Raw genomic sequence first — 19,154 nt, forward strand, 5'->3', positions numbered from 1 at the left:
GGTTTTTTGCACATATTAGTGGAACCCCTCAATGTATTGAGTAGTGTTTATGTATTTTCTCTTTCTTTCACTGTCTTTATTTCTGCACAGATTACCCATTCACTTTTGTACAAAAACATTTTAATTCTTGACCATATCATTCATTCAGAAATATTTCAATACAATTCGAGCAGAAGAGATTCAAAAGGGAGCAGAATGTTACAAGTCCTTTGGCTGCGACTCCCGTCTCATTGCTGCAACGCACAAAAGTGTATGCAAATGCTTGAAGAGCTTGTCTGTTTTTTTGTGCATGTCTTTGTGTTTGTGTGTCTGTCTGCGTGTGTGTACATGTTGTGTGTGTGTGCAACGGACACCAGTTGGCATATTAAGGAGGTCAGTGTTATGCGAGCGAGGCAGACTGGAAGTCATTCATCGTGTTTAGCTTCATGCTGAGGAAGAGCACTAGGATTTTGAACAAGCTTTCGTCAAACTGCAACTACCGTGAGTGGCTCACATAAATACAAAAATAGAATAATAAGTACAAACTCAAATCGGAATTAAATAAGATGTGGGAGAAAGATGTAAGTGACTCTGTTTATTTTTTCAGGCGGCCACTTGCAGGAAGACAGAGCTTGAACAAGGCATGGTCATAGGATCAAGTCCCATTTGGTGATACCGTTCTTTTTAAAAAGTGTTCTGATGAATATTGATCGTGTGTCTCCTATATCAGTGGTCGGCAACCTTTTCTCTCTTTCGTTTCAATGTCTGAATATATTTTTGCGGCCAAGCCCAACAATCACAACAACAATAATAACAATAACAATATAATAAGCCCAGATCCACTGTGAAATCACCAGACCACTAGGGATCTAAATGACATAGGAAAAGGCATTTGATGTTATCTCATCGTCATACTATTTTTATTCGTGGCACACATCGCTGCTCGTCAATGCCAGGGTTTCGGCTTGACTCTGAGAAGCGTGATGACGCTTTACACCGAAAAACAACGGCGAGCTGATGATAAAGGTCCTGTATTGTACTAAATTGTCCTTATGGTCAGTGATATCAACACTGTGAAACATTCTATGCAACACAATTAGACATGTCAACATGTAATAGTGTCTTTAAAGATAAAAATAAGATAAAAGACTGTTATGACAAATCTGAGTCAGATCAGGATGCTTCTCCTGCTACTGTTAACCATGGAAACCAGTACAATCTGTTTAATTTTAGAGAGCAAACCCCTACCCCAAAAAATAGCATGGAGAGGAACGGGCGCCACCAGGCTGTACTTGCCCGAGAACGACCGCGGGAAATGGTGCCCCAATGACCCAGGGGGTTAAGGGATCCCTGAACCGTGAACACCGAGAGCAAAAAAGGTGTGATTTTAAGATAACTTGAGTGGCCTAGTGGTTAGGACTCAACACTTTTAATGCCGCGATCCGGGTTCCATACCTGTTGCGTCCAATGCTGAGCAAATAGGGTCAACAATATTTATCGACTGATCCATCGCTTCTCATTTATGGTGATATATCACTGTATGACCATACTATGATACTCCCTCTAAACTTTTGAGTTTATTTCGTTGAAAAAAAAAACATTTGTATTTGTGAAAAAGAAATACGGTCATGGCAAAAAATAAGGCAATTATTTTCCTCCACTCGGCCCGGTACCGGTCTGCGTCTCGGTGGTTGCCGACCACTATCGTATACAGTATCATCTCTTTCAGTGGTCTATCAGCAGGCGTGGTGGGAATGAAGGTTAAAGCATTGGTCTCATCCACAAGACACGGTGGAGATGATGGGAGTGTAGGAAGCACTTCTACTTGGAAAGAGGTATGGCTTAAACCAGTGTGTGCGTGTGTGTGTGTGTAAGCTACATTGAGGTCATCGTCTTTTGGTAGGAAATGTAAACTCTTGGAGCAATCTTGTCTTGCTGTCTTTAAATAGTGTGTAGGACTCATCACACTCACGCTTGCCCAGACAGAGCTAGTGTGCATGAATGTCCAGTCCTTGTGTAAGGAGGGGCTCTGAGGTGTGCGCATGTGGCGGCGGGTGAAGCAGCATAGCGGTGTGCGGGTGTGGGCCCGGGTACGGGTGGAGAGAAGGCCCTGGGTGGGTTGGGTAGGCTGCTTGGGACAGCAGAGCACCAGGGTACTCTCCTTGCAGAGATGGCATCCCTTGAAGACCTGCAGGAGAGATATAGGAGATGGTGGATATTTCACAATTGGAGGGCAGAAATCAGGGGTGTTCTAAGGTTTGGACTGAACCTAAGCCTGGTTCTTTCATCTTAAAAGTTTGCTATACTAGGAATAAGAACAAAGGGGCTGCATGTTCTTGTTTAACTATTTACTGGATGGTAGAAAGATTGAATAGACAGCTGTGGAGCCTTTTTTAGCATGACGTGGGAGACATTTGTTTCATGTAAGATAGTGCCTCGTCTTATACTGTCTTGGGCCCCCACTCACGCAAGGGGTTACTCTAACACTAATGTGAGACCATAAACTGGTTCAGAGAATGTGCGCAAGAGTGCTTTTAGATTGTAATACACCTAAACAAGGATAAAGTCACAGCAACCAAGAGCCATAAAAGAGAAATATTTGGATTTTTCTTTTATGAGAAAGAACCACACCGTATATTTTAAGACGAAATTTAGCAAAACCGCCAAACCCGCTCTCCAGACGAAAGCTAATTTCTCAGTGCATTTTATTTTTCAGTGTGATGTTTGATGATTTGATAAAATTGATTAAATAATAATGAGGCATAGCCTGCATCCCATGTCAACAAATATACCATTATAAACTTGTTTCCCTCTCACAGTGGCTTGAGATCTTTGAGGCTCATTTTGACTTTCATTTTTTTCGTAAATGATGGTTTCAAAGTAGGGTGCAAGCAGTTCTTTAGTAAAAATGTCACCAAAAACTGCAAACGAAAAGTTTATGGGGGTATTTTACTTCAGTGTGGGCGTGTGTCAGAGAGAGAGAAGAGTGCTGTGTGCATATCTCTGCCCACCGCTACCGCACACTCAATCAAATTATTCTGTGTGCTTGGCTAGCGTTCGTGAGTAATTGCAGTTTTTCTGTGGGTTTTTATCGCAAAGAGTCTCAACAGTGAACATAAATTATTTAATGAGCTTCCACATAATTGATTCTCAAGCCAAAACCGGGTCTATTGGGGTAACATGTATGTGAGACCAAATAGCTTGTGTTTTAGGCATCGCTTCGGTCATGCATGCACCAAACTCGACCTTAGGCTTCTCGGAATTGGAACGCTACAGAGGAAATTTGCAAAAGTAGCATTTTATCTTCGAGCAATTAGTACTTGTAAAAAAAAGTAATTTCTGGCTCATGTGCCAAAGGTTTCCGACCTTTTTTTTTTTTTTTTTCTTGACGAACGTGTTTACATGTATTTGAGACATTCCATGTTAGATATTCTATTATCTAATGTATTAAACTTCTGCAGAGACTTAAGTGCAATTTTTAAAAACTTTAATCCGGGCGCTAACTGAAAATTTCCAATCACTGAAGCTAAAAAAGCTTTAAAATTGTGTTACTCTGTCATTTGACAAAATAAACGTTTTTAGAAAAATAAATAAAAAGTATATAAATAAACTACATTTTTTAGGAGCAAGTATTTCAAGTATATGCTGCGAGCATCTATGAATATTGTCTGCGAGCTGTAAATGGCCGTGCGCCTTAGTTTTTTTTTTTAGTATTTTTCCTTGTTTCTTGCCTTTTTTTTTTTTCTTTTTCCATTTTTTTTCTTGAAAGGCTTCACAAAAAAAATTACAATAATAGTAGGGTTTGGTTACTTTGAGTCCCTGTTCTTTGATATTTTCTACATAAATCACTCTGGATATAGACAACACATAAAAAGATATTAGTTCTCATCTCATTATCACACTATTTTTAGTCACGATACCAAATTGTTGATTTTATCATTGGGCAGGGCGGCGAGAATAATGTCCGACATTAAACTGGTCCCTGGTACTGCCGACTCGCAAAGTCTTTAAGAAGCGCTCGACATTATGAACTGAATGACGAAGAAAGCATTGTTGGAAGTAATTCTGTTGTTCTGAAATATGCAATTAAACGCAAAGCTGCACATATTTAAGAGGGCTGTCACTTACACTTCTACGTTTTAGCAGAGATAAAGTAAAACAACATGATCTGTCCTGTAACATATCTGGTACCCTGACTAAAAATAGTGTGATGATGAGATAAGATGGCTGTATCCCTGGTGGTCTAATGGGTGGAATCTTTTGCTCTCCTCACTGCAGTTAGAGTTTTAATCTTTTTTCATTTAATGTTATACAATTGTGAAGAATTATCTATGTTGATGGAATGGTGGATAGGATGCAGTTTTATCATTGCTATCTAGTTTGATCCCCATTGCCACCATTGATATGCAAGTGTGTCAGTGATAACATTTATTAACTGATTAATAATTTCATAAAAATGATTTCCAATTGTGTCCATATATAAGGCGCATAATATGATAATACGTATGTTGTGGGTTTTGGGTCTACACTGGAAATTATGGTAATTCATAACAAAGGAATATTTCAAACATAAAGTGCATTTGCTGTGTCAAAGAGAGCTGTAGTATACCTGCTGCTCGGAGCCCCAGGTGGGCTTGTCCGTCAAGCCCGTAACCCCCAAGCGCGGCTCCCTCAGGACTGTAGGGACCACCCTGACCTGTTAAGTGACAAGCTCAGTACACAGCCAATATGTTTTATAAACAATGGCCTGACTTGAAAAAGACTAACCTGAGCGATTGGATTGGTCAATCATGGGCTGAACGATTCTTCTTCTGGCGTTGATGAACCTGTAACAAGAGTGCCAGAGAGATTGAAAGGGGTGATAGTGGAAAAGGGGGGCAGAGGACCCTTAATGGAGAAAAAAGGCTGACCGAGAGACTGTTAACCTTTTCCTTTTTACAACCACTTCACCCTTCCAGTCGGGAGCGTAAATCAACATTAGGACGGGGCCCGTATTGATCGCCTTGTGATAATTGATTGATCTACATAGAAGGACAAGCATGAAAGTGGGCCAGCACCATCTTTAACGTGCAAGGTTTTGTGGTAAACAGGATGCATTAAATAAAAAATAGCGTTGATTTTGTTTGTATTCTGCCTTTTTGAAAACAAACCTTTGAAGAAGGGTATCAAACTTAATTTCACGGTTGGTATACCTTTTTCATGAGCAAATCCAAGTTCTTTTAAAAAAAAAAGCAAATTTTCCAATTTCTCCAGTACCATAAAATAAAAAAATCAGTGTGAATTTTGTGGGGCCACAAATATACTGTACCTGCAATTGTTTTAATATTGCATATGCATTTATCAAGACATGGTTTTGGGATAGAGTAAAACAAAAATATATTTGTTCTGGACACAAATATCTCCCCATATAGGCGTTGGGTAAAAATGTTATATTTGGCTTACATTTTCCGTTGCAGGAAATTCTTTCCATTGCAATCCACCCCACTTTAATTTTTTTCATGCCCCATAATAAATGCCCATAATTTTTACGTTATCCTTGCAGAAATACAAATTTCATAGTGCCCTGTTTAGGTGTAAGTGTCTTCTTGAGTGCAACCCATAGGGGGCGATGAAGCTTTATAGGACAATGTCGTACAAACTAATGCTAGCAGCAAGTAATCACAAGTGAAGAAGAAATGCAATTGCAAAGCCCAAGAGACAAGTGTCGGCGTCATTTGAAGCAGACTTGTTGAGAAACATGGCAACAATTTTAAGTATTTACAAGCATATTTCCCCGAATTCAAGTACTTTTCAATCCTTGAAATAACAACACTAAACTTTAAGCAATTTCAAGGATTTCAAGCAGCCTTAGGAACTCTGTTATTTACATGGGGGCCGCCAGAGCTAAATTCTGGGTGAGGTTTGGCCAAATCAGGTAAAAATATTGCTCTGATAGAAATATTCCACCGTTATTTAATACATTTTCTAACATTTTCTACACAAAATAAAATCTAAAAATTAAAAGTTAATATTAAAATAAATTAATCAGTTATAACAAATTGAAAAATTCAGGTGGGTTGCACTTAAACTTTCATATTAAGGCGGGGTCCTCAAACTGTCATCCCGTGGGTTACGGGCTGCGAATTTGAAACCCCAGTATTATTTTTATTATTTTTATTCAGCGCCTCCTAGGAGTAAAAAACAACCATATTCATTAAAAAAAAACAGTATTGGTCTTAATATTAAGAGAAAATACATGAACTATCATATAAACCTGCATTCTTTAAAATACTGGTAGGCTGAGAAATTTGTAATTATTTAACATATCGTGACCCTCCCTACAGGGAACTGACATAATTGCCCGCCATCTTGCTGTTACGGTTACCCTAAAACCTCAAAAAGCTGGGCAACGGAAATGGAAAGTAAAATCATGCGTTTTGTCCAGTACACTTCCTTAAGCTTTGTAGCAATGAATTTCCCTACACAATACAATGACGTATAATGGTAAAATAATCTACACTGTCCCTTTAAAAAAAAAAAGCTAAATACAATTAGAAGAGCTCTTTAAAAGCTTAATAGAAAGTATAGGTGCTGTAAATAATTTGAATATTGGATATTGATTTGCCATTCGGATTTATGAACTTGGAGTGAGTCGATTTTACTGCGCCACAGCTCCCGTAAGGAAATGCTTAGTAGGACGTTTCACCTCCCTTTTAAATGGGCTTTATTTTTAGGATTCATTGCAGTCTCATAAAACGGCTGACTTTTATTTAATTCCCATTTATATCCAACAAAATCCCCAAAGCTGTGCTTTAAAAATCTAAAAGAAAAAAAGCAGACTAAACTGGCTCTACAGTTTATGGCATCAATGTTGCAGCCTGTGTTTGAGAGATGACACTTAGTTGGTATATTTAGATTAGACCGAGTAATTATTGATAAACCTAAGTGCTTTAGCAGCATTATTGATTGACAATACACTGACCAGTTGTTGACCTGTAGGATGGTCAAACCCGTGTCTTGTGACAGCTGTTTCTTCTGCTCCTCGGATGGGTACGGGTGCTGAAAGGGGACACACAGGGATGATAGTTATAAAACAAACATCAGACAGATTTCTTTCTGTCGCTACAGTTGTGAGCAGTGTTGGTTCCTAAAACACAATTGCTTTTCTTAAAAACCAGTGCTTTAACGCGATTTTAGTAAAACATAGTAACTCTACTGTTGTTGCTACATGGTGCGTTACTGCACTAGTCGGCTTTTTTATTCTTTTAATGATTTTATGTCTTGTTTTTATTTAATATTTCGCTTACAATTTTTTACATTGTATTTTTTCATTGTCTGTACAGTGTCCTTGGGTGGCTTGAAAGGCGCTTTTAAATATAATGCATTATTATTATTATTACAACTAATTTTGTCATAGACAGTCATTGAGTTAATGCCAGTGACTTCAATATTTGTTGTAGGCGGTCTATGAGTTATTTCATCTCATCTCATTTCATTAGCTGCACCGCTTATCCTCAGCAGGGTCGCGGGGCTGCTGGAGCCCATCCATGCAATCATTGGGCAGTGGGCAGGGGACACCCTGAACTGGTTGCCAGCCAATTGCAGGGCATACAGGGACAGACAACTCACTCGCTCATTCGCACCTAGGGACAATTTGGACCGGCCAATCCACCTGAAATGCATGTCTTGCAATAAAATGCATGGGAGGAAACCGGAGTGCCCGGAGGAAACCTACGCAAGCACGGGGAGAACATACAAACTCCGCACAGGAAGTCTGGTAGCTGGATTTGAACCCACTCAGGAGGTTCCCAAGACCTTAGAACTGTGCCGCACACGCACACCGTGCTGCCCTGAGTTATTTTAAGAATAAGAATATAAGTAAATTGTATTATTTTTTATGATTGTTGGCTTCACAATCTGCAATGAATATTTGCCATTTTTATCTATGTAGTGTATTTGTATTTATTATTTAAGCATGTTTTGATAGTTGCCATTTTTATGTATATAGTGAATTTGTATTTACCGTAAATTCCGGACTATAAGCCGCTACTTTTTTCCCAAACTTTCAACACTGCGGCTTATTCAGTGACGCGGGCAATTTATGTAATTTTTCTAACAGCTGCCAGCGGCGCTCGAGTTCAAGGCACATGACGCAGCTTACAAGCTATACGCAATCGAGCAGTCCGATAAAGAAGGAAACAGAGCTATTGCGTGTTTTTGAATAAGGGAGCGTGGGACGTCGTCTATATGACAAAGTCGCTTGTCCATACTAGGGAAGACGACTTTGATGACGTCAATTATAAGGAGGAAGATGAGGACGGTTTACCGTGGTTTCTCCAAGTATAGTGTGTTTTTTTTAACAGGCCGGAGCATTATGTTGCAAGCGTGTTGCTAGTAGCGTTTTGCTACCCTTCACAGGCACGGTTTGGGATGAAAGTTATAATATTACTGTACTGTCTTTCTTTGTAAATATGTGTAACCATGTATAATATGTATTTGCAACTGTATATTTTTGTAATGTATTTGTTTGTATTTATTTTGGACACTTATTCTGATTAGTCTTGCACTGACCAATTACAAAGAAGAAGCGTAACAGACGCGGGGGATGATGGGAAGTGGGGACCGGTAAAGGTGAGTGTTTGTGGACACGGCAGACAATAGTGGATATATTTTTTCCCACCCTTACCTTTGGAAATATACACTTTTTTTCCTTGGATTACTTTTAACGGGACCCGGACTCTGCAGGTCTGCAACCAATGTTAAGTACCGGTATCATTTTCCGTTATTTGGCCGGCTGTGGTTTTTGAACTGCGTACTTTATAGTCATGGCTGTGCTCCAAATGGCTGCAGATACCATACAATCTGCGAGCGGCAGGCCTAGGACGCAGCCATAAAGAAGACTCGTCTGCACCCACTGGGAGGGGGGAGCCGGAGCTACACTGTGGGAGTCCCGGCAGCAACGGCCTGGGTTGTGGAACCCAGAAGGGAGAGGACCCACGCAGAAGGGAGAGGACCCACACAGAGGACTGGAAGAATGCTGCTTGGGAGGGTGGGATGGCAGAGCTACGCCCTTGCACAATAGTATTGCCTTTTACACGCTGGTTAACTACTGTTAAAAGAAAATAACTCTGAAATTGTTTAATTGATGTTGAAAATGTCAGGAAAAAATGTTAAAACGTCATATCGTCACGTCATATTGTCAGATATAAAAAATTGTGAATATGCTTGATGGCTGTTGAGATTGTCGTGTTTGTTTTGCTGCTGTTGGTGTCGGTGGATTTGTTCAGACCGAGGACAATCGACTTTGGCCTGGACGGATCTATTGACACTAACAAAGATGTTATATAATTAAATTGTGAATATGCTTGATTGCTAATAAGATTTTCGAGAAGGTTTGTTCAAACCTCACTTTGTGTTTGCTGTTAAAAACGTAATATTGGAATATAATATTGTGAATGTGCTTAATTGCTGTTAAGATTGTCATGATTGTTTTCTGTTTTTAGTGTCAATAAATTTGTTCAAACCACAAAAAAAAAAAAAAAAAAATTAAAATCGCGGGACTCAAAGTAGGGTTTGGGTAAATTTTATGATTATGTTACATGTTTTGATGTGGGAGCATGCGGCTTATATACAGGTGTGGCTTATGTAAGTACAAAAGTGGCTATCCTCTTAAAATGTGGTTGGTGCGGCTTATAATCAGGTGCGCTCCATAGTCCGGAATTTACGGTACTATTGAAGCATTTTTGATTAATTTTTGACACTTTGATGTAAATAGTGTATTCATATTTTTTCATTTAAGCGTTTATGCAATCGACAATATATCTATGAAATGAAATGAAATGAAATGATCTGCATTTATATAGCGCTTTTCAAGTCAATGACTTCCCAAAGCGCTTTACAATGTGCTTCACATTTCCCAATAGCGGCCTTGCAGCCATGTAAGGCGCTAACCTGCTTATTGGGGGTATTAGGGGTTCAGTGTCTTACCCAAGGACACTTCGACATGTAACACGGACGAGCCGGGATTCGAACTGGGATCCCTTGATCCCAAGACGAGCGCTTAACATCTCTTTTATTCGTGTTAAATATCTGTCTTGGCAATTTTTGGTGGGTTTGCTTGGAGGGGGTCTCGCCCACCATGTATTTTAGTGTAGAAACGCCACCGTTTACAGTAACGCGCCCAAGACTGGTTGTGAGTCAGTTTCACTTTCTCCAAAGCAGGAAGCGATGTGGCATACATGGTTTCTGGTTTGAATTCCTTTTCAGAATAAAGATTACTATGGGAAATCTCATGGTAATTACCAATGACTTGCCATCAGAATTCACATCAGCACTCTTATTTTCAACCAGATGAAGAAAAAAAACACTCTGCACACAAGATTACACACACACACTCAGCACAGTGGCACAATTGGAGGGAAGCAACATTTGACCTGCCTCATTTAGTCACTAATTACCAATCTAACAACCTTGGTGAAAATTACTCACCCCATTTATTTCACTTCCGCAATTATACAGTTGCAAGCATATTCATATAATCACTTCATCTCCGAGTCTCCATTTAATTTAACCGACCTTCCTGATACGCTCTCTCATATTTCAATCCCTGGCATGAAAGTGTCTGTGTTAACTACCATAAATTCCGGAGTACAAGCCATTTTCAACATTGCGGTTTTAAATACGGCTCATCTTATTCTTGTTTTTTTCCGTGGCAGTACAGAAAGAAACAGCGAGATGCATATTTCCACAGCCTATGCGCTCTAAATACTAAACACCGCGGCGACGTCCGAACACATTTATGACCCCCTCCGAGAGAAATGAATCAATGTTTTTGCCAACATTGTTCATATAATACACAGGAAAACAGGAGGTTCAACCGTACTTTATTGTCAGAACCCGAACAGACGGAGGACCCAGACGCGTAACGTTTTCACACAAGCTTTATATTACGAGAATGGGGCAGTCATGCGCATGAGCACAAACGCCAGTGATTTGGCACGGGAAAACAGGAAGCCAGAGGTAGACGAGATTGAAACCAGACAGGATAGACGGGATCGATACCAGATACCGGATACACGAGTAGATACCAGACAGGACGGGATTGATACCCGATACTGGAGCAAGATACCGGACGGACTGGATCGATACTGGATACTGGATACAACAGCAAGATACTTGACAGGGCGGGTCAGACAGGATCAATACCGGACACTGGAGCAAGATACCGGACAGGGCAGGTCAGACGGAACCAATACCGGATACTGGATACACGAGCAAGATACCGGAAAGGGCAGGACAAACGGAATCAATACCGGATACTGGATAAACGAGCAAGATACCAGGCAGGACAGGACAGACGGGATCGATACCGGATACTGGAGACTGGAGCAAGGTACCGGACAAGGCAGGACAGACGGAATCGATACTGAATACTGGATACACGAGCATGATACTGGACAGGATGGGATAGACGGGATCGATACCGGATACTGGAGCAAGATACCGGACGGACCGGATCGATACCGGATACTGGATACAACAGCAAGATACTGGAAAGGGCGCGTCAGACAGGATCAATACCGGACACTGGATACTGGATACAACAGCAAGATACTGGACAGGGCGGGTCAGACGGAATCGATACCGGACACTGGAGCAAGGTACCGGACAGGGCAGGACAGACGGAATCAATACCGGATACTGGATACATGAGCAAGATACCGGACAGGGCAGGACAAATGGAATCGATACCGGATACTGGATAAACGAGCAAGATACCAGACAGGACAGGACAGACGGGATCGATACCGGATACTGGAGACTGGAGCAAGGTACCGGACAAAGCAGGACAGACGGAATAGATACCGGATCCTGGATACACGAGCATGATACTGGACAGGACAGGACCGATTGGATCGATACCGGATACTGGAGCAAGATACCGGACAGACTGGATCGATACCGGATACTGGATACAACAGCAAGATACTGGACAGGGCGGGTCAGACAAGATCGATACCGGACACTGGAGCAAGATACCGGACAGGGCAGGACAAGTGGAATCGATACAGGATACTGGAGACTGAAGCAAGATACCAGACAAGGCAGGACAGAAGGAATCGATACCGGATACTGGATACACGAGCATGATACTGGACAGGACGGGACAGACGGGATCGATACCAGATACTGGAGTAAGATACCGGACAGGACAAGACAGACGGGATCAATACCGGATACTGGAGACTGGAGCAAGATACCAGACAAGACGAGACAGGCGGGATCAATACCGGATACTAGATACACGAGCAGGATACCAGACAGAGTCAAAATACAAGTCTTGCAAGTGCAGAGGTTCATTGACGGACTGACCAAGAGTGAATGAGAGCACTGAGTTTAAATAGGAAGGAAGTCAATCACTAAACGAGCAGCAACTGACGCCAAATGGGTGGCCCCAAGTGAGGGCAATAAGGAACCGTGACATTTATTCAATTTTTTTCAACATACTTGCAATATTTAATCTTTTTCACCCACAAATCAAGTCCTTATTTATTACATCAAATTCAACAGCAGCGAAACAAAAATGCAACATTTCTCCTTCCGTACTATCAGCGTCAAAGTCACGTTGTTGAAGTTTCCTTTAATCCTCGAGAAACGATGACAAGTAAATGTAATTTGGTCCATTACTGCGGCAACCACCAACGACAACACAAAAAGAGGACGTCCATGTCTGTGTTACTAACTGGCACTATTCTCTACGTATGGTTGCCCTGGCCTTGTCGTCTGGAAATATTGGGCTCACATTTCACGCGACGCACCCTTCATCACCGTTTACTTTTGGTGCAGTAGTAAATATGTGCTTGTATTTTTAATCACCATCTACAATGGTTTCATGATCTAAAAACACAATGCGAAAACAACTCGGAGCAGAACTGAAAACAGTATAGCTGAAAATGACGTCAGGTGTACAGGGGCAAGGCACGGTGGCCATTCTGCAGACCAAGGCTAAAGACGCAAAATTCCCCTTGTGGTTGGCGTCGGTTGTGCGCCCGTTGTGTGCCGGGATTTAAATGTAAGAATGGCTCGTTTTAATGGCTGTTTAAGTCTGCTTCTTTAAATCCGGCGTGGCTCATACAAAGAAAACATTGAGTTTTGTTCTTAAACTTGCGGCTTTTAATCAGGTGTTATCTGGAATTGACGATAAATATCTTAGGAAACAATTATCTGAGTGTGTCTCACCGTCAGATGCTGAAAAAGCCACGCTCTCATGATGTTTGTGGCCACTTTGGGGAAAATGCCTCGTTTCTTGTTGTTTCTCCTCTCTCTGTCAGACTCGTCGTCATCGCCTGTGCTGGGGGAGGCCACTCCCGTGTCCAGACCGTCTCCTGGAAGCAGAATAGAAGAAGTTCAAACCGGGGGCTCAAGTCACTCAAGACGGAATAGCAATGATTTTTACTTTGTGAGTGAGCTTCAGCTAACAACAGCAAGACATGGATTAATTTGTTCCCGGATTGTGCTTGTATCTAGAATTTCGCATATCTCGAGAGAATTTTCCCGATAAGAAATGACTGAAAACCTATTAATCCGTTCCTGGCCTCCCAAAAGCATCCAAGTTCAAAAGTTTAAAAAAATGTTGATCGCTCAAAACACATTCAAATCAGAATTGAACGCTAGGATCTGACGGAATTGGTAGCGATGATATCTAAAAAATAATAATAGTAACACAACACAAGACTGTGGGATCAGGTCTGTATGGTAGGAAACATAGGGGCTAACTTGGACGAGCAAATGCTGACAGTCTCAAGCAATCTCTGGTAGTAGCATCTAGAAATGTTCGTACCAAAGATTTTCTTACATATGTCAGGTAAAAAAAATCTCGAAATACATCTTAAATTTCTCGTATCTTGAGTAACTCATGTCGTATTTTTAATATTGTAGTACAGTTACGAAGGGCGAAATAATATATTACAAAAACAACCACCGACATTTCAGTAGTCACCAATCACAGTTCATGGTTAACGGATCCCTTAGACATTTGGGTCATAAGAGCACCACTGTCGGTGGTATTGATACGAAATACCAATACCACTTACAATCCCACAAAAAACCCAAGGAAAACATAGTAATCTAGTTATGTATTTCCTTAAAACTGCACAAAATATACCACAATATAATATTGTGGGTAATCCTGACTGTGAAAATGTTCACTATATGGCAGCTTTTACTGGTACCGACAACTATCAGGAGTAACGATAAATTTGAAAAAAAAAATGTATTGGCACTGCTACTGAGGAGATCATTTCTTCCTCATGCCATGAGGCTCTTCAACTCCACCCGGGGGAGTAAAAGGCCACAGTAAACCCCACCCCCACATTTGCATATTACCCTATTTATATTTCAGTGTGTATTTTCCGTAGCACTATTTAAATAGCAAAACGTTCTATTGGGTATTTTTGTATTCTATATCTTTAATTTATTATTTTATTTTTGAACTCAAGGATACTGCTGGAAGAGTGAATTTCCCTTCGGGATGAATAAAGTATCTATCTATCTATCTATCTATCTATCTATCTATCTATCTATCTATCTATCTATCTATCTATCTATCTATCTATCTATCTATCTATCTATCTATCTATCTATCTATCTATCTATCTATCTATCTATCTATCTATCTATCTATCTATCTATCTATCTATCTATCTGTCTGTCTGTCTATCTGTCTGTCTATCTGTCTGTCTGTCTGTCTGTCTGTCTGTCTGTCTGTCTGTCTGTCTGTCTGTCTGTTTGTCTGTCTGTCTGTCTGCTACTAGGGACAGGCTATTGATATAAATTTTATGCAAAAGTATTGATTGTGAAGTTAAAAACTGATTAAAGTCTATTTTTCGGTCTATTTTTTAGCACAAGATGTTTAATCAATCATTTAAGTCATTTGAATACGATAAAGTTTGTTGGTTAATTCTTTTCATTAAATCAATTCAAATCATAATTGTACAGAATGACGCTCGAGTAACAATGACCAGGGACCAGTGTAACATGTGACCACTAGATATCGCTGTATTGTGTAGTGCAACCAAAAACAAGTGCTAAAAGAGAATACGGAAAAATACAAACTACAGAGACTATAACAAGGTTTTTAGTCTATCAAAGGATTTTTGGTTTTTGGGGCTCCCGTAGCAGCAAGATGGCTGACAATCACGTCAGTTCCCTCTATTATGGAAAATGAATTCATATTTATTGACCCACGAGTATTTAAAAATGCTTGTTTATGTGATTATTAATGTATCATTGCTTATTATTTGCCTAAATATTGTTTATTTCACTTGTGTTTTTTTTTCACCACAAAGTGGCGCTAAATAATACACAATGTCCCTTAAAGGTACTGCTAGATATTCAACTGTAGTGTTCACCTATTGCTTGAAGTAGAGTTGATATCGCATTGTTGTTTTCCCACAATCTGTTGCAACTTGTAAAAAGATTTATGGAATTCTCAAAGTAGCAAAATCCAACACAACATTTGAGTAAGTAGAGAATATTTTTGCCTTAACTGAAGAATGAAATCAAGTGACAAGCTTAAGGCCAGCTAACTTCCCGACAAAATTTACGCGATTTAAAAAAGGAAATTATATTGACGATATAAAATGAAGCCGGGCAGTTTAACAGTTAATGGTTTCAGCACAACCGCATAAAATGAAAGAGGGCACGAGTTAAAGATTCAATAAAAATTCATTGATGCAAGATGATAGAGTCGGTGATTTGTGCATTCGGTGCAATGAACAGGGAGAAGCTGTGGCTTGACTCTTGTATTTCATATTAAAGCAACATTTTCTGTAGTTTATTCAATTACACTGTATAAGGGTTACAGTATGCTCTGTGATTTTTTTTTTTATTTGTTTGATTTTGTTCTTCAGTTAATCCTTTCCTTGCCTGTTCAAATACAGGGGTGGGCAAACGTTTTTAAGGCCCAGGACGAAAAAAATGTATGATCAATAAATACATCCATCCATTTTCTGCGCCACATATCCTCACTAGGGTCGCGGGGGGCGCTAGAGCCCATCCCAGCCTTGGCAGGGGACATCCTGATCTGGTTGCCAGCCAGTCGCAGGGCACACAGAGACAAACCACTGACTTATTCACACCTAGGGACAATTTGGACCGGCCAATCAACCTGATTTGCATGTTTTTGGAATGTGGGAGGAAACTGGAGTGCCAATAAAAACCCACACAGGCACAGGAAGAACATACAAAACTGCAGCAGTTGGAATTAAACCCTGGACCTTTATATTTTATAATTACTCAGCCGCTTAATAAATGTAAATCCTGATAAGGTCTGAATCATGTATTTTACAAAGCCACCACTGCGTTTTAATATGTGATTTTTATCCTTGCGTGAGTATTTATCAAGACATATGATTTTTACATATTGGGTACACCCAGTGTCTGAAATAACGCCTGCCCGGACGTATTTACTTGTCATTGTTTCTCGAGGATTAAAGGAAATTTCAACAAGGGCGTGCATCTTTTACATCGGGCGTACAACTGTCTCCGCCTGGGTGGCCGACAACTTTTTCTAGAAAAAAAAAAGATTTCTTTTCTTTTCAAATCAAACGTTTGTTTTATTCCGATTTCGAAATCTTTTTTGGGTTTGGAAATTTCGGAATTTCGGTTCGTTTGGCAATTTGCATACTCGGCAGGCAATCAGAAGCCTGCATCAAATAACTTCGTACTTCCGGACTTTGCCGAACCTTATAAGGTCGTGCATTTGCATATCATTTTCCAAAGTAAACGCACAGAGAACACAAAAAAAATGGATAAGTGGTTTGGAATCAAGCCAAAACCTCAGCCCCAGAAGAAAGATTCAAAAGAAGCTAACAAAATTGATGACGCTACAAAACGAAAACGTACATTAAAAGCATCGTGGAAAGAGGAGTTCACGTGGCTTGTAGCAGACGACGTAATGCAAACATTGCATGAATGAAGATGAGTGAATACAGGTACATACTGATGGCAGATGGAAAACAGCAATGTCATATACTGTACATGCAATGAATGTTATAAGTAGATTTATAATAAACGTAATTTTAAAGTGTCCTTAATACTTTGCAAAAATGTTTTTTTTTTTGCGATTAGTCGTCGTATTGCGTTTCAAGTTGTGAAAAATGGGGCAGGCAACTTTATGGCTGGGCAGTCAACTTTTCAGAGTTGTCTGCCGTGGTTTCCGGAAACTTTTTGTCATGAGTTTCAGACACTGGTAAACCGTAAATATATTTGTTTTTGGGACAATTTCCTCCCTTATAGGTGTTGGGTAAAAACTACTTTATATGTAGCTTACAATTTAAGTTGCAGGAAGTTCCTCTCATCACAATTCACCACTGAGAAACACTATCTTAATTTTTTCATGGGCCATAATAATTGACCATACTTGATACATATCCCTTGCACTTACAGTAGAGGGCGATGACGCTTCATAGGACAATTCCCTACAAACCAATTCCAGCTGCAGTTAATCACAGGTTAGGAAAACATGCAATGGCAAAGCGAAGCCATTGGAGAGCAGTATGTGAGTCATATTTATCCAGGCTTATTAAGAAACATGGTGACAATTTCAAGCATTTACAAGCACTTTACTCAAATTTTAATCAGTTTTCAATCTTTGAAAACACAACATTAAAATCGGATATTAGTCAGCTAACAAGATGCATGATTTTGTGTGTTGTATGCGTGTAGAAGGGCACCTGTGTCACTACAGTTGTCTGCTGTGCTGTGTGAAGGCAAACCGCAAGTGCCCGGCGTTCCCAAAGGAGTGGTGGCACATTCGTCCGGCTCTCGTAACCACGATGCGTTCTGCCGAGACACAAAAAGATAAAAATAAGGGATGAGTCATGAATTCTTGAGCCATTAATTTTACATCCCCTTTTTTTCTCAAACTCTTCTTTTCCCAAATCCTTTGTCTATCCAGCCTCACCTGCTCCGATAGACTAGTGCAGGATCCGTTAAAGTCCTCCATGTCAGACTTGGAACCACCCTCCCTTTCATCCAAGACCAAGTCGGTAGGCATTTTGCCCTTCAGGCAGGTGATGTAACGGTGGCAGAAGTTATCGCATAAGTCGTGCACCTGAGATATAAATGTTTCAGTCATGATTGCAAAACAGGGTAACAAATGATGAAAACATGCACTGGAAATGTTGCACGAAAATAAAATAATCATTTATCTTTTCGGACCGAATTGAAGATAACGATAACTGGAATTTTTTTAATTTTTTATTATTCTTTTTCATTTTACAATGTAGAAAATGGTACTAAATTATGGATGACCAAACTTGCAATATGTTGAAATAAATGTATAAATAAATAAATACCCAAATATATGTCAAATAAATAATTTAACACATAAATAAATCACATAATACTGAAATATTTCCAATACATGACATAAATGCAATTTTATAATTTGTTTATGCATTTTGTTCTTTTGAGTCTTTTGTCTTTTTTGGGGTCATGTATTTTGTTGTGTATTACGTCACAAAAAAAACGTTATTCAAATGAGGGGGTGGGTCAAACTGTCATATCATTTCACCTATTTGTAGATCGATATAGTAGCCGATTCGTTAAACACTGATCAACAAATAGGTGAAAAGCTCGGGAAACTGGGCCGCCTTATTTTTAATAACAAATTACTGTGACAGAATTGAATACATAACACAGGACAAAATAAATTACATGTTTGATATTATTTGATTGTATTTTTAATTATTACTCAAAACAATGTGGTTGTTTTTTGAATGAATTTAGTTTTTTAACACTAGGTGACGCTAATTAATGCACAATGCCCCTTTGAAAAAATATTTTATTGTTATTGTTACTTGTATTCTGTAGTTCACATAATAAATAGCATTTTTAATCATTTATTCTGGTTACAATGGCTTTGTTGATCAGTGGAAAATAAAATTTGAAAACCCTATCCAAGGTTTTTTAATCCACTAGGAGGTGCTAAATAATACAAAATGACCCTTAAGTATATATTTTTCTTTTCATTGATGTTGGACTTTTTTTCGCAACAATGATTCATCAACCAACCTTCTCTAACTCCAGTAAATGAAACCGAAGAACCTGTATGGCTTGAATCATCTACAAGGAAAAATTGAGTTGATTATAGGTCGAAAAAACATAGTGTTGATGTTTTAATATTTCTAAAA

General features: G+C 39.6%; 1 protein-coding gene across 1 annotated transcript in view; it reads right to left on the reverse strand.

The window, feature by feature from the left end:
- meis3 (myeloid ecotropic viral integration site 3) overlaps positions 1-19,154 on the reverse strand; it is a 40,314-nt gene continuing 21,160 nt past the window's right edge. Inside the window, exons 6-13 of the mRNA XM_088345883.1 lie at positions 19,036-19,086; positions 17,924-18,073; positions 17,694-17,802; positions 13,198-13,343; positions 6,941-7,017; positions 4,747-4,805; positions 4,589-4,675; positions 1-2,167 (exon numbers count right to left, since the gene is read on the reverse strand). Of these exons, the coding sequence (XP_088202009.1) occupies positions 1,968-2,167; positions 4,589-4,675; positions 4,747-4,805; positions 6,941-7,017; positions 13,198-13,343; positions 17,694-17,802; positions 17,924-18,073; positions 19,036-19,086 (879 nt within the window). The 3' untranslated portion in view covers positions 1-1,967. The remainder of the gene's footprint in view (positions 2,168-4,588; positions 4,676-4,746; positions 4,806-6,940; positions 7,018-13,197; positions 13,344-17,693; positions 17,803-17,923; positions 18,074-19,035; positions 19,087-19,154) is intronic.

The sequence above is a fragment of the Urocampus carinirostris genome, chromosome 10 (genome assembly GCF_059441175.1).
Source record: "Urocampus carinirostris isolate Australia breed hairy pipefish chromosome 10, RoL_Ucar_1.0, whole genome shotgun sequence".
NCBI lineage: Eukaryota > Metazoa > Chordata > Actinopteri > Syngnathiformes > Syngnathidae > Urocampus > Urocampus carinirostris.